Consider the following 15,836-nt stretch of genomic DNA (forward strand, 5'->3'; position numbering starts at 1 on the left):
GCAAATCCCTTGTAAATATCCCCACTAGGCCGTACTCAGACCGACATTAGCCCTGCGTGAAAAAACACAGCCCTCTCATTCATTTGAATGGAGCCAGTCTGGCGGGCAGCACAGCAGGGGTGCTAACACTGAGGGCTTAGGCAAAAAACGCAGGGTCAACCTGCAAAAAAGTTGGCTGGCTCAACATGTGCCGTAACGTGACATCATACAGCAAGGCGTCGCTTTGGCCAATCACATACATGCAAGCCATACATGAATTACTTTGTAACATGAGCATCTTATTTCTACTGTTTACCTTGCAACAGTCATGACAAAAGATAAAATAATTGCCGCTGTGATAACTTTACAGAGTTGCAAAATCCAGTATGTGAGCATTACCAACAGTTGTCCAGTGTTCTGGCACCCGATAAGCCTTCAAACGGATTTATCTATTACTCATCCTGGACTTGTACCTTAAACAACACACCACCACCCACGCGGCACCCTGCCTTGTTTAAACACAGGGCTGAATGTCTAGTCTTGTTATTATGTTTATCCCATAGAAATAAAAGCCTTAATCATGTAAACATTAAGCTATAATCAACAGCAGCACATGCTAATCCACTAACTGAAATGACACCTTACTATCTAGTGGTATTGAAGGCTGACCGATGACCTTTCCCTTTTTGTGTAAAAAAGGAAACAGGCTGCCATTTTCTACAACACTTAATACACTCTTCCAAATACCTACTCTAAATGTGTGTTCAATCAAACAATCAATTATTTTATGACTTTCTTTGTAGCTTAAAATATGTACAGTACAACATGTGACAATATGCCTTGAAACACTTTGGTGTGGAAACGGCAACCGCACACCACCAGCTCTGGTTTGCTTTAAATGGCACACCTCTTCTTATGTGCTGATAAAATGCACCCACACAGACATACCAGCTTCCATAATGGATCTGCCATCCTCCCTCGGCTGTAATGAATGAGATTTGAAACAAAGGAGGATGGTACCTGCAAGCCAGACACTAAACACACAGATGGCTCAAATTGCCTATGCTGCTCCAGAGACTGAGGAGACTGAAGTAGTGCCAGAAAAAGTTAAAATAACCTTGAACAAAACAAGGTAGGAAGGAAAACAGAAAAACAATATGTAAAATCCTTCTATGTCAATGAATGATAGCTGGGATTTCAATGGAACTGTCAGGTCCCTTGAAGAATCTTCCCTACTGCTGCCTGTAATTATTTGAATGTTGTTTGGTCCTACAAACTACTAAAAAGTGCCCTATGCAAACACAGAAATTAATTACCACTTTGCCACCTTATAACGTGACTCATATCCCGCACTCCCCCTCCTCTAACATCTGGGGAGCTGTTGGAGAGCTTCCACTAATCATGTTTGAAATCCGATTATACTGCTTTCACACATTGGAAATGCAGAGAGGCAAGCGGACAGATAGCGAAGGAGCATGCTTCAGAAATATCTATTACCCTATTAAAATGGGCACGAGTGAGAGCAGTAATTATTTGCAACCTGTGTCTGGAATGATGAATGGCATGGTGGGTTTGTTCAGCCCAATACGCATCTATCTCTTGTGTGCTGGAGGTCTGCACCCGTCCACAGTTTCCGAACCCCTTCCATCTTCTGACTAGGAGACTACTTCCCGAGTCCAGGAGAGTGTTAGGTTGAGTGATGGCCTGAGTGTTTGTGAGTGTCTGGGAAGGATTTTGCTTATGTGTGTATTTGCCCTTTTAGAAAAAAAATCCCTCTTTCAGATTCTGAAATGTTTTCTCTTCATGGACTGCTGTGGAGCTGAGGTTCTAATGAAGGTGGATACAGTGGGTGAGGACACTCTCATGTTAATGAGGATATTGTTTGGTTGTCATTGATTAAAATGTTTCCCCAAGGCTGTCGCATTCATGGCACTAATAAAAAAATGTAATCACTGATGTGATTAAGAGATGTGTGATGGCCGTCCATGACCTCATAAATGTGCAAGATACGGGAAAGTCAATCCCTGATTTCATTACGGACAAATCAGAGCAAACCCAACAGCTCTCAACAGATACAGATCAGAGTGTAGCTGCTGATGATACAGTTGATTATTTTTTTATACGTGTACAGTATACAGGGGTCATGGTGAGATTATGGCTCCTATTTAAAATCTAAAAAAACAGCAGAAAGTCTATGTTTACCTGTGTGGGAAAAGTATGCATTTGCCTTTGACCAACCAACAACAATGACTAATGGTATCATTAAAATCACATACCTGCAGGAGTCTCTATGGTAAATGAGTGTCAGTGGCTAACGACGGCATTTTGAAAAGCCATGAAATCATTACTGGCTACAAGTTTAATTTCGGCCCAGCAGACCCAACACCCGCAGCACTGACAGTAACTACACATAACTGTCAGCATTTAGTTTTAATCTGCACCCACATAAAGTACGATGCCTGCCTTTCCTGAGATTATCTGTGGTGCTGCACATTTAGAAATGTCCACTTACGGCCATTTGTTTAAGTATATTACAGGGATTAAAAAGAAAAGCACATTGGTCTTTGTAAAACAAACACGATTATTACATTTGGGGGTGCTCATTAAGACAACAGAAGGCTAATGATCAAAGATCTTGCAGCAATGATTATTAACATATGCACATATATGCTAAATTATAACCCTATAGAACGGGTCAGGATAGAGAGTAGGACACAGAGTTGAAAGTAGCATATGTGTGTCTATTTGTGCAGAGCGTCATTCCTGTAAGTTTAAGGCAACAGATATTATCTAATTGAGCAGGATCACATAATCCTCTGGCACTGAAGTTAAAACCTCTACAATAACACAGCCTTTAGAGCTTCCTTTCATTTCCTGGTTACAAGGCAGACGGATCGGGCATGTGCAGTTCTTTTTTGTGCACCTCCTCTGATCCTGGGCCAACGGCAATGTTGACATATGAGCACATGGTCATTCTAACTAATCGCAGATGACTGCACAACACGTCCAGCGGAACGGTTAAAACGACACTCTACAGCTCAGACAGATGCTTCCTGTCTTCCAAAACATTGAAAGAGTTGCGTCCCCTTTTGGATGATAAGGTAATAACCTCACAATCACGAGACACACAAGATATGCTCACTGAAATCAACTTTATGAGGAGCTATTTTGCATCTGCTCTTGCTACCCACTGACCATGTTCAGTATATGTTTGTGCTCCTAGTAAATTGACACATTAAATTTTAATTAGCAAGCATCCATCCAGTCTCTCGGAACACCTGCTACAATTTAGGGAACTAATCATCTGTGAATGTGCAGTGTGCCTGTTAAGCTTAAGTTATTTGATGCAAGGGCAGAATTGATCATTCCACATTTCTACTGCAGTAACACTAGTCAGACAATCAACAAACAAGTCAGAAATGTTATAGAAAAGTTATTGAGGTTTATTCACCTGCTGGCTGGAGGGTGCAGAGGGTGTCACCTGGACTTGGGTCACCCATTGCTGCTGAGTGGTGTCGTCACTGGCCTTGATCAGCAACGGTGACACTTGGAGCCCAGAGAGCTGAAGACTCCTGGCAGCATAAACTACTCCGTCGGCCTCTATCCGGAAGTCAGATGGATTACTGCATTCAAAGCGCACCAGACCACCTCGGCCACAGTCGAAAAACCTCACTGTAAGAGACAAGAGACAGATGGATTTAAGTTAAAAATTAGCCCAACAGTGAAAAAGAAACCTAAAAAAACCCCAAAAAACTAAAGATAGAGACGAAGGAGGTGGAAGACAGACAGCCAGACAAACACACAGACAGACAGAAGGTCCACAAAGGTTTTCTGATTCTCTCTCTCGCTCATACATTATTCACTTCAAGCTGTGCCCCAAAGGTATTGCTCAAAACAGGTGCAGTGGAGGAGAGAGTTGGAAGGAGAGAAAACTAAAGAAAAAAGAGAAGAGTACCCCTTAAGGGCTATTAAAGAAAACCCCAAAAAACATTTCATTTAAAATCTGATGTGTAAATTAGTCTGTCTAAAGTTGAAGTATATGGGATTAAGAAAACAGAATAGGAACTAGAAAGTATGTATAAAAACGCTAAATTCTCCTAGACTGTGAGTCTTCTTTTATTTCCAGCTAAGGCCATCGCATGCTAGCTTTGTCCCCCATGACATACAGGGATGCCTTCCGTGGATGACTACCGATCCTCAGCTCCTCAAGAGACACAAGTGAGTGCATGTGATGTTTATTTCATCAGCATGTGCACACAGAAAACACAGAAACTCACGCACGCATAAAGACACTGCAGACAGGTGGCTCATGGGGGCTCGAGTCCCACAGGTGCCTCAGTGGCAGTGGTACAACGCCGGTTCATGTTACAAGTGACTGACAGTATAACACAGCCTATGTACCTCCTACGAACACACACACACACACACACACCTAGGAGCTTCATTGTGTGATCTTTTTGTGTGTATGTTTCCCTGGCAGGCCCCCCTCATGTTTATAGCACACAAAAAGGCATAAAGGGAAAGATAAAAATTCCTCCCGGCCAGAGAGATCACAACGTTACCATATATCGTTTGTGTGGAGGCTCTGCTGGTGCTGCTTTGAATTATTAAAGCAGATGTGGAATTACTTAACAAAAGCCTTGAAGGAGGGTACCTAATCTTCCTTTGTGCTGCTACCTTGGGGACCCAGTGGTGTCTTCAGAGTATCTCATAGCCCATCTGATTCCTCTGGGTTTGAGGAGAGGATGCAGTAGATCAGCTTGGGGTCTAAAGGAAGTCATAAGTTTAACCTACAGGCCTAATTTAATAGTATCACCCAAACACTTGCAATCAATTCTCCCAAAGTGCACCACACCATAACACTAATAAATCTTTCAGTAATAACAGGAGAGAACTTATTACTTTTTTGCTGCTTGTAACAGCAGACAAGGCAGATGTTTTTAGGTAGATGCCCTTGGTCTCCACACTGACAAAGCTGTACCTGTTCAAGGTTCTCTCAGTGAGCAACAAAAGGCAGAATTCCAGAAAGCAACACTGCAGCGGAAAAGAGAGGGTAAATGTTCCTTTAAAAAAAAAAAACACTATTATTGAAAAGTGAATTTAGTGAAAGAAAAGTGAAAATACAAATACCTGAGCAGGCATCCTACACAAACTAAGATGTTTTGGATTGAGAGAAGTTGAATGCAAGTGAAAAAGAGAGAATCCAAAATGTGAGGTTGCCTACGTAAAGTTTAGAAAATGACATGCAGTGTAATCACAATGTATTCATCCTGATGAATGAAAATGCAATCTTGCTCTACTTTATCAAAACCCAAACAGGGGGAACAAATCATCTGCAAGGACCATATGCTGCATTCCATTCCACCCCGCTAAAAGATTTAAAAACTGACAAAACAAGAAATCTGCACTGCAAGCTGGAGTTTTTTTTTTTTTTTTTAAACCATAAGACTTGCCATTCATCTAAATTTTGCTCAACAGCACACAAGGTGAAAATGCATTGTAGGAGGGCCAGCAGTTCCAATAATGAAGATAGAAGATGACAAAGTCTTTCTTCTATACTGGAATTCACTTGATATTGACCATCTCTTTCCTGGCTGCTTTTGTGCAATTACCCTTGACCAATTAGTTTTTTTTCTGTTTGAACCTGGCAAAGCTGACATCAGATAGATGACCTTCTCTCTCTGAAGGTTTTTCCTTAAAGCCAGCCGCCTGTAAACTCAAAGCCTTCAGGCAATCACCAGCCAGCCCAAGTCAGCAAGATACTCAAACAGAGGTGGAATACAGAGAAAGGCTCTGTCAAAATAACTCACAATACAGCAGAAGACAGTCTGTAGATTTAAGAAGCTTCTCAAGTCAGTGAAGTCTAACTCACACTATTCTTAGTGAGATACTTGGATTAAGAATATTGTACAATGTTATTCAGAAAATGTAACCAGAGCTGAAACGATTAGTTGCTTAATCTTTTGAAAGAAAATGAATGCAACTATTTCGATAATGGATTAGTTGTTAAAGTCATTGTTCAAGCAAATATGCCAATCACTGATGGTTCCAGCTTCTCAAATATGAAGATTTGATTTTTGTAAATTAAATATTTTGGGGTTTTGGATTGTTGGTCTGACAAACCAAGCAATTTGAAGGCATCAACTTTGGCTCTAGGAAATTGTGATGGATGTTTTTCACAGATTTCTGATGTTTTATTGACCAAACTTAACATTAAAATAGAAGATAACCCACACTCTAATTGGTAGCGCTAATTGGTAGCGCTTGCTCGACTCACTTCTTTACTCACTAATTTAAACCATCCCTGAATGCGTTCAAGTGTCTCGCACTCTGCCAATTTTTGTTTTCACAGATATCCTCATCCTTCCCCTTGCGGCTGCAGCCAATGTGTTTTTCTTCTGTCCTACTGGCGCTTTTGACTATACATTTTTGTGAATGTGTTTAGCGGTTCACTTGACAGCAGTGTTCCCCCTGTGAGATTTTTTTAGCCCAAGCTTCTTGTTGAGCTGAGCTCTAGCTCTTTAACATTGTCTGAAATTTGGCCATCAGGACACCTCTGAGAGGCCCTTCAACAGTCAGCCCCCATTGCAATCACTGCACAAACTCCCAGCAGGCATGACCATTTCCAATGATAATGAATGGGAATGTCCCACATGTGTCTATTCATTTATCAGACACACTCTGGTGGCTTATAAAACCGCAGAAATGTGTAGTGTGTCCCCGCTTAAAACCCGGCTGCTGCAACTTATCTATATCTAGATGTATTGGCTCCCCAAGGTAAAGGGCTAAAAGAAATCTTGGCTGCCACGCCCTATCAGACATGTCGTCATGGGCACAACGATAAAGGCCTTTGGTTTGCACAGAAATGCCGATGCAGCAGGGGGACTGGGGGTTGGGGGTTAAAAAAAAAGAGGGGGAGAGAGAGAGGGAGGGAGAAACAGGCCTGTCAGCAGAAAGGCCTGTCCAACTAATGCCCTGCACCGGGGCCCAAAATTACCTCCGACTCAATGATCCTATTCACAGTTTAGATGCCCCCCTCACTGACAAGCAACACAAAAACCCCGGCTAACCTCTCCGAAGTGCGAGAGTGCCTCTCTATTGTCTGCTCCATCACGTGATAACTCTGACTCAGACAGACACAAATAGTTAGAGAGAGATAGAGAGAGGCAGAGAGAGAGAGAGAGATACATTTAATTTGGAACATGGAATGCGGAGTCCGTGACTTCACGGAGGCAAAGAAAATGTTCCACAGTCTCAGCTTTTATGCCTGCCTGCCAAATACACTGGCTGCAAGTGAGCAGGCTGAAAGTCCCTCTAATGTGCTGTAAATGTGACAAGACTGAAACCTCTCATGTGAGATCATCCCAATATACCATCATTCATTTCTGGGAAGTGAGTTTACTGACAGTTGAGAAATACTCAGCATAGGTGTTTCATCTGTAGCTGCTGATAAATGCAGACCCAGGCAAATACCCCAGTGGCCTCTCCCTGGCAAACGGTACAACACCCCTGACAAAATGCATTATTCACAAATGAATGTGACCAGGTTTAGTAGAGTGGCCCGCACTGGCAATGAGACAATGCAATATGAAGCAGAGGCTCCCACTGAATGTGCTGCGTGAGACATCCATGCCAGCACCACTGTTTATAAGATCCTGTTAAGCCCCAGTGGAGCTCGCACTTTGGTACCTCAATTCAAACTGCTGTGATATGAAATTCTAATCCCATCCAAAATTGGGGAGAACATGTTAAATTAAGGTCAGCATTCTCTAACAACGTACAGACTTTGTGCCAAACCACAAAAATATCCTTCACAGCATATTCTTTAATTGCCCAATTATTGCAAAAACTGCTAAAAGCAAAATACACTAATGTTTTTTTTTTTAAAATAAGATGGCTGCTTGCTATGCATAATTGCACATTCATATGTTATCCTTTTTAACTGTATTTTTTTTCTAATGCTATTTTTGAGAATGCATATTCTACAGCTTCAAGGCTGCTAAGTTAAAAAGAAACCAAAAAAAACCCTGTGATTGCACAACTTATTACATCATATTCTTCCCAATTATGGGTATTTGAATGTAGATCTGTCAAATGTGAAAACTACTGTTTGTGAGTAAATCTTCAAATGGAAAAGAACTGTTCTGTTGCTCTATGATTTTGCAGTAAAGATGCGGATCCATTTTTTGTACAAATATATAAACTATGCACATTTAAATGAATAAAACTACAATAAATTGCGTCAAAGATCAAGCAAATAAATCTGTGAGAAAACATCATCGATCCTTCACAGCACTGGTAGAGGGGCAATTGTGGCAATCAAGGTGATGCTATGTTCTGCTACTTGACTGAATCAAAACATTTCCAAATATCTATTTATTCAAAAGGAGCTGAGATGCAGACATAAGACTTTCGGTACATTTCTGTTTTCAGAAAATAGTGTATTCTTCAGAGAAAGTAAACTGTTTGTAGCTGAAGCTTGGATCTGGGAATGATGATACTGCCTTTTGCCAGACTAAGCCCTTGAAGGCGTTTTACTAATGCACTGCACTTCAAACGCGCAAAGCATTCCATGCATTTATAGCTGGGCCTAAAATATGTAAGGGATTTGCATGAAAAAAACATGCAGTGTTTGTAGTCTGTTCAGTGTCTAGCAATTAAGAAAACTAAAGAGGAATTGCATCAGAGCATACCCACATTTAACAAGCAGCTGGCTCATTTTCCTAGCTTGATTGCAGTGACCATTCCCCCAGCACTTGGTTTGTGTAGTTTGTGCATATTGTTGGAGCTATTTTCCTTCATAAAACTGCTGCCTCAATTGGAGAATTATGAGGGGACACACAATAAGTCTATTGACACCACCTTCTCTTATCACAGACACCCACATTGGTATACACACTGACAAACGTAAGCTCAAAGTGTACCATGAACGTTTGAGTGGCCGTAAGAGCTTGCTTTTTCTCAAACATAGACGTTTTTTTTAAGCTGCCTTGATCTAGCAAACTAGCCCTTAGGAGAGGGAAACAATTTTCAATCATCTTTCACATTTATTTTCTTTTTACACTTGCATTTATATCACATTAGCACATGGTCATTTGTTCTCCTCGAGCACAGCAAGTCTGTTTAACAATTATTGTACTCACTAAGACAATTACAAGGTGAAAATACTCCCCACCAGACCAAGAGTCACCTCCATTTCCTTTTAAGTGCCAAAGCATCTCCCTGTATCTGTCGGGTACAAAGGCTGTGTTTTGTCTCGACACTGATTAGCCACAACGAAACTACCATTAGCCCTCTCCACTGGTAGTCTAATGCCTACACATCAACTGCATGCTTGGTAGATACCTGCTGTTCTGACTGTGCAAAAAAGGTAGCTGAAAGCAACCAGCCTCTGTGAGCTTCCTAAACTGACATTTAACGAGAGCCTCTTATTCCAGAGGCAAAACAGGTTTATCTGCAAAGAATAAATATGTGGTGGCAGTTGAGCTCTTTTGAATAAATAATATTTGGCCTTTGAAAATTAGCAATCTCTATGGGTTAGTAGTGAAGGAGAAGCACAGGGGGACATCACAATTATTCTCAGGCCTTTGTTGGGTAAATGAAATGATTCTGTGTTTTCCAGTACAATGACAGCCAAGCATTGTGTGGATTACTGTGTCACTGGAGACAAGAGCTGATAAGGCTAAGCTACATCCTTCTGCAGTTATCAGCGCATAGCTACTGGGATTTTGTTCTGTGAGTTATTGAGACGAGCGGCTTGATACAGAGGCTTTAGTGGGGTATTAAACTGACCACATTACCGGGATGTCAAACGCTCTTACTTTTTATGATGCCTTTCAGAAAAGCTATGTGAACGCTGAAAATGCATGCAGGTGAAGCTCATTATAGAAAGCATCACATTAATATGCTGAAAAATAAAACAGATACAATTATGAAAGCTGATAGCTTTATAGATTGCAGGGGGGGGGGGGTATTCAGGAAAATGCATATCCTTTCTCCTTCAGGTTCAAATGACGAACATTGATACTTTTAAAATAATGACACTAAAAGGTAAATGTAACCATGTAATACCAATATAGCCTCCTGTCTTTTAATCACAATGCCTAGTCTACAAAGCCCAGGTGGCAGAACCTCTCAGATGTAAATCAAAATTATATGAAATGAGGTGCTGACTTCATGTCCATTACAGCTATTCATTGACCCTGGCATAAAAGGTCATAGGTCTTTAATTGTTCTCCATACCCTAATTCACCTTATAGCTGTTGGCATTGGTCACTTTGTTCAGCCTACAAAGAGATGAAGAACAAAAGCAGGTAGGGTTAAAACAAAGCAATCTGTGTGAGGTTGGAGGGCAGAAGCAGGTTGAGACACTGAGATGCCTTTTAAAAATCAGACTGTGAATAATAAGCCATTTCAGGTGTCCACATGCATCACTTTTTATTGTTCCTGTGTAACAGAGGTCATTCTCTGGTGACCATACACTGCAGTAACACACATTTTAAGAAATGCTCCACTGCACCGTGCATCCATCTCTGCTGTGCCATGTCGCTGTTACAGTGCTACTACATCTGAGGCATTTCCAACAGGAGAGACAGTTAACCCATTTCTGAGGCTCTTATTGGGTGAGAAATAACCATTAATAAATAAATAAAGAAATAAATAAATTAGTATAGCACTTTTCACACCAGGAGCACAAAGTGCTTTTTATAGACAGCACAAAAGAAACAATCACAAATAAAAAGAAAAACACAAGAAACAGCTAAATACAAGCACACAATTAAAAGACTGTATAAAAGAAATTTGCGAATAAATCATCCAAAATGTAAAACAAATTAAACTATTACAACAAACTTAAAATCAGCTCAACAGACAAAGATGTATTATGTAAACAAATAAAAATAGTTGTCAGACAAAAAGGCAAGTCTGTAAAAATATGTCTTAAGACAGGATTTAAAAGCTGAAACAGTGTCAGCAGATCGAAAACTAACTGTTTCAAAGCTGAGATGCCAGTACAGCAAAAGCTCAATCACCCTTTGACCTTAACCTGGACTCTGGAACAGCTAGCAGGCCTAACCCAGCAAATCTCAGAGGCCTTTTTGTACAGTAAGGAGTTAAGAGTTCACTGATGTACTCTGGCGCCTGGCCATGTAAAGCTTCGTAAGTCATGAGAAAGATTTTAAAATGGATTCTAAAAGAAATCGGTAACCAGTGCAAAGAGGCTAAAACTGGGGTGATGTGAGAAGAGTGTTTGGTCTTCAGAAGTCTGGCTGCAGAGTTCTGCACAGTCTGAAGTAGAGCTACAGCTTGTGCACTGAGGCAGGTAAACAAGGCAATAGTCAAGGTTTGAGGAAAAAAGCACAAATATTTTTCTCTGTATTGCTAAAAGATAACATCGCTCTGATCTTGAAAATATTCTTGAGTTGGTAGTAACATGATTGTACCAATTTCTTTGTGTTTTGTTCAAAGCTTAGCTCGCTGTCGAAGATAACCCCCAGGTTCTTAGTGGTGCCCTTAATATTTGGGATGAGGGGACCGAGCAGTGGCTAGACTTGATTACGGAGGTGCTCAGGGCCGATGATAAGCATCTCCATTTTGTCAGAGTTTAACTGCAAAAAATGTTCTGACATCCAGTCTCTCACATCAGCTAAGCAGCTTTGAAGTGTTGCCAGCTTGTTATATTCCGAGAGTTTAATGGAGAGATATAACTGTGTATCATCTGCATAACAGTGAAACATCAGATATTGATCACTTTCATTTATTATGCATCTACTGTAATTAAAGACGCTACTTAAAAGTAAGAGCTCTGGTATTATGCACTGTCAGATTTGCTCAGTATGAAAATGACATCCGTTCCATTACTTGTGTGTATTGTTATATGTAATGTCAGCTTGGGAGACAGTTCAAATGCAAGTGTTGAAAAAGGATAAGCCTATATATAGTGAGCAGTTTGCTTGGATTCTTTGAAATGGCTGATGGTATACATGTTAATCTCTTTAAATATTTTTGGTGGTTCAAGTTCAAATAGAGTCCAAAAGAAACGACAAGCATAAAAGTAAAGAATGTAGCCAATAGCTACAGCAGCTGATAACTATGAGCTGCTACGCCTCTGGTTTCAAGCTGACCTGATATTTTCTGAAGAGGCTGTTCACGAGGGCCGAGCACTAAAACTGCCTGAGTGCAACCTGTAATGTGACATTATTAGGTCCTTTTGATCTCAAAAGCACAGGCTCAAAACTATTTAGTTCTACCCCTTGATCATTTCTGTCAAAATACCAACATAAAAAATCAAAGAGACAAAGAAGGAGGCAGTGACCAGAGATGAGGTAACATCCACTGGCATGTTCACAGGGTCTTATAAGACTTTTTATTTAATCACACTAGCATAGTAGTTCCTGGTCTGATTTGTTGCTGAGAGAGGAAACCCAGAAATATATCTATCTGCCCAGAACTGTACCAATCATTGTTCCACAAATACAATCATTATCCAGGGCTTACATTTTAGAAAAAGCCTGATTTGTGTTCACAATAGAAATGGTAATGAATTGAGTTGAAGAAATAAGGATTTTATGTTAAATATAATCGCAAATACAATTTTATCTTTCATCTCTTGCATAAAGCAGATTATACATTGGATATGTTCCAAGACAGTGAAGAGACAGACAGGACCTTTACTCAGAGACAACAAACCACACAGTTCATTAAAACTTTGATTTCCACTGGACAAAGGTTGTGTGTTCAAGAGGACAAAGCCATTTCCCCAGAGATTGACCACCGGGGAAGCTATTTGTACATTATCAATTTTGATAAAATTAGCATGGATGTCTATAAGGACATGATTAAATTCTGACAAATTGTCCAACCTCCTGTGTCATTGCTTGACATGCAGTTCGTTTAATGCTGCAAGAAAGCAGATCCAGCCACCGTAAATAATAACCATCATGCGTGACTGGGGTAGGTGCCTTCTCTCCATATGTGATATGCTCCACACATTGCTATACGGCAGCCCGTGGTTAGTACTGATCCTCATGTGTTGGGAGTGCTTTGTGTCTAGTGATAAATGTAATCATCATGATTGCCTCACTATATTTAAACGCATTTAAACTTTCATTTAAATGCATGGTGCTGAATAAGCCACACAAATGACCAGCCAGAACATACACAATAGCAAGGACATCATGTGATATTCAAGGCAATGTAAAAGAATAATATGAATAATATACTAATTTACATGCACTACTACCCACTATCTGTTTAGTGAGTCACATTCACAGGTGAATGGAAGTTAAGGCAGTTTATTACAATGGGTGTAAAAACAACATCCTGTATATAAGACTATACAAAGAAAAGAAAGTAGAAGGTCACAGCAAAGCAAAATTTGAAGCCAATTCTATTTCTATTAATCATGTGTGTACATATCGCATAAAAATGTGTTTTGAGGTTCTTTTTCTGCTTGATTCTACCTCCTTTTAGGATTGTCTGAGTGTCTTTAGTGTGTGATTGAGTGATACTCCCTGATTCTCCTGTTTTAGTTTAGCGGTTGTTAGGGTGGACTTTATGATTCTTGGGAGTACATTAAGTTTGATAACATCAGCAAATTTATGGAAACCTCCCCCTATGTTCAACCTGAGATGAGATCTAATCTGGCAAAATAAACTAAAACAGTCGAGTAGATGGACCATGGCTGGACGGGGTTATTATGCCTTTATGTAAATGAAATGTTCTTAGTAATAATGACTCAATACTAATTAACAAGAAAGTGATAACTAATGCAAACAGCATGGTTTCTGCATTCTCTCTACCTTTATAGGGATATTACTTGTGCCTGCTTTGCATAGCTCTGTTGTCAATCAAACCCATGCAAATGACTGGCTCAGGTAAAGACTGAAACGGTCCACTGCATCCAATTACAAACCTAACCACACACACAAACATGTCGTTTCTGTTCACTTTTTTTTTTCTTTCTTTTTAACATGCACACTTGGATGTGTGCACACACACACACTGACACACATATACAGTTTCTTTTTATTCCACTGTATGCTCAAAACAGAAAAGTGCAGCAATTTGAGGCAGATTCAAAACGTGAGGGATTTTTATACGACACAGACTGCCTGCAAAAAAAAAAAAGTCGAATGTGATACACTCACCTAAAGTATAAGATGTACAATAAAAGCTGTAATAAATGCACGGGGATCTGAGACCAGTTCTGGGGGCATTATGTCATGTATAGCACAGTCACAAGTTCATGCAGAGTTTTTGAGAACAAAGCTAATGGAATTCCTGCTTCTCTACCTTTTCCTTTGGAGAAGCGGGGGCACAGGGAGAAACAAGGAGAAGGCATGTGAATCTTCTTTGGCTGGGAAACAAAGCAGCAGACAAAGGAAGATGAGGCTGACAGCCTCTGGAGAAGGCTATTATACTGTAAGATAGGGGCTGTTTCTGCTTCTCTACAAGTAAAGAAAAAATGATTTACTAAGTCATTTGCGCACAAACAAAAAATGTATACTCATTTATTCTGCATACGTCTATATTCTACACTAACTTCTGTAAAATGTACATATGGTAATCAGTTTTCAAAAATCCTTGAGGGATTGATTTAGCGAAAAATATTTAAATTTCAAGGCAAAAAATATTAAGGAAAGAAAAGATCAGCCTCTTACGGAAAAGGCCATGAGGACATTGAAATTCCTCTTTTTCAAGCTAAACAAAGCAAATGAGTCATTGTGGTGAGCAGACCATTACAGTCACAGCTACCAACCATTATCCTCATTTTACTCACTTGCCCTATGCCACACATCACGAGATTCTGGGAAATCTTTCTCCAAAAACCTTTCATAAGAGCAAAACAAACCAACATACAGAAAACACATGGCTGCGGAGTCACAGGGTTCAAAAACCTGCCTCCTGTGAAAGGTTGAGGGAAGAAAAAAATGTTTTAAAAAAAAAAATCCATCCTCAAAACAATGACAGCAAGGAAAGAGAAGCTTCTTCAAAGAGAGGGATTAGGGCAGCTGCCAATACACAGGGTGTGTGCATTTGCCATTGCACGTTTGAATCAATACGTGTCAAATTCCGCTTGAAACGCAATTAGCCCGTGCTTAAAGAAAAAGATGAATATACAGAAGGAAGATTAGAGACAAGCCCAATGTTCCCCTAAAAAGCTTTCAAAATCCAACACATACACAGCTTTTCAGATGCATGACAGCTTGTTATGTGCTGCTCCAGTCGAAGAAAGCAAACAGAGAGGGAAGCATGCATTTGTGTGAATTTACAACTGCTGTCTTAATATGTCAGCCGAGTTTATCCCTTTGTACTGTGTTGGTTCCTGGAGTTATCAAGCTACAACCGAGATGCCGAGAGCATCTTGCTACTAATCTACTTTGACCTGTTTGACCCTCCCCCCACACATAGTTTGAGCTCAGAACAGATCATCTGAGTGGCACAGAACAGAAAAGGGGGGGGAGGGAATTTATTCTATGGAAGGATGGTAGTCCAACATCCATCTGTGCAAAGTAATTAATATCTGTATGCTGAATGAATCATATTTTCAATCTGATAGCACAAACTTGTCTACTTGCAGTAGACAAAGAAATCCATTTAAAAGCTTTTTCGAACGCTGCCAGTTTGTAGCCTCTGAAAACTTGAGTTGTTTATCGGAGTTGGAGGGAAAGTTGGTGCGTCGTTTGATATAAACATCTCGAGCACAATTCAGAGTTCTTATTGATCCCCGTACACTGTTTTTTGTCTTTAATGCAGAGGTTGAGCCTTTGACACTGAATGCAGCATCAATTTGTAAGAGAGACACATCTTTCTATTAGGGCTGCTCACTTTCATATGCATGACTTCTTTTTTATTTC

At 40.2% G+C, this 15,836-nt stretch overlaps 1 protein-coding gene across 1 annotated transcript in view; it reads right to left on the reverse strand.

Annotated features, from left to right (window-relative positions):
- Positions 1–15,836, reverse strand: part of cdh2 (cadherin 2, type 1, N-cadherin (neuronal)) — a 60,065-nt gene that overhangs the window by 18,603 nt on the left and 25,626 nt on the right. Inside the window, exon 3 of the mRNA XM_067605962.1 lies at positions 3,431–3,651. Coding sequence (XP_067462063.1) covers positions 3,431–3,651 — 221 coding nt within the window. The remainder of the gene's footprint in view (positions 1–3,430; positions 3,652–15,836) is intronic.

This window comes from Thunnus thynnus, chromosome 12 (genome assembly GCF_963924715.1).
Source record: "Thunnus thynnus chromosome 12, fThuThy2.1, whole genome shotgun sequence".
Lineage (NCBI taxonomy): Eukaryota > Metazoa > Chordata > Actinopteri > Scombriformes > Scombridae > Thunnus > Thunnus thynnus.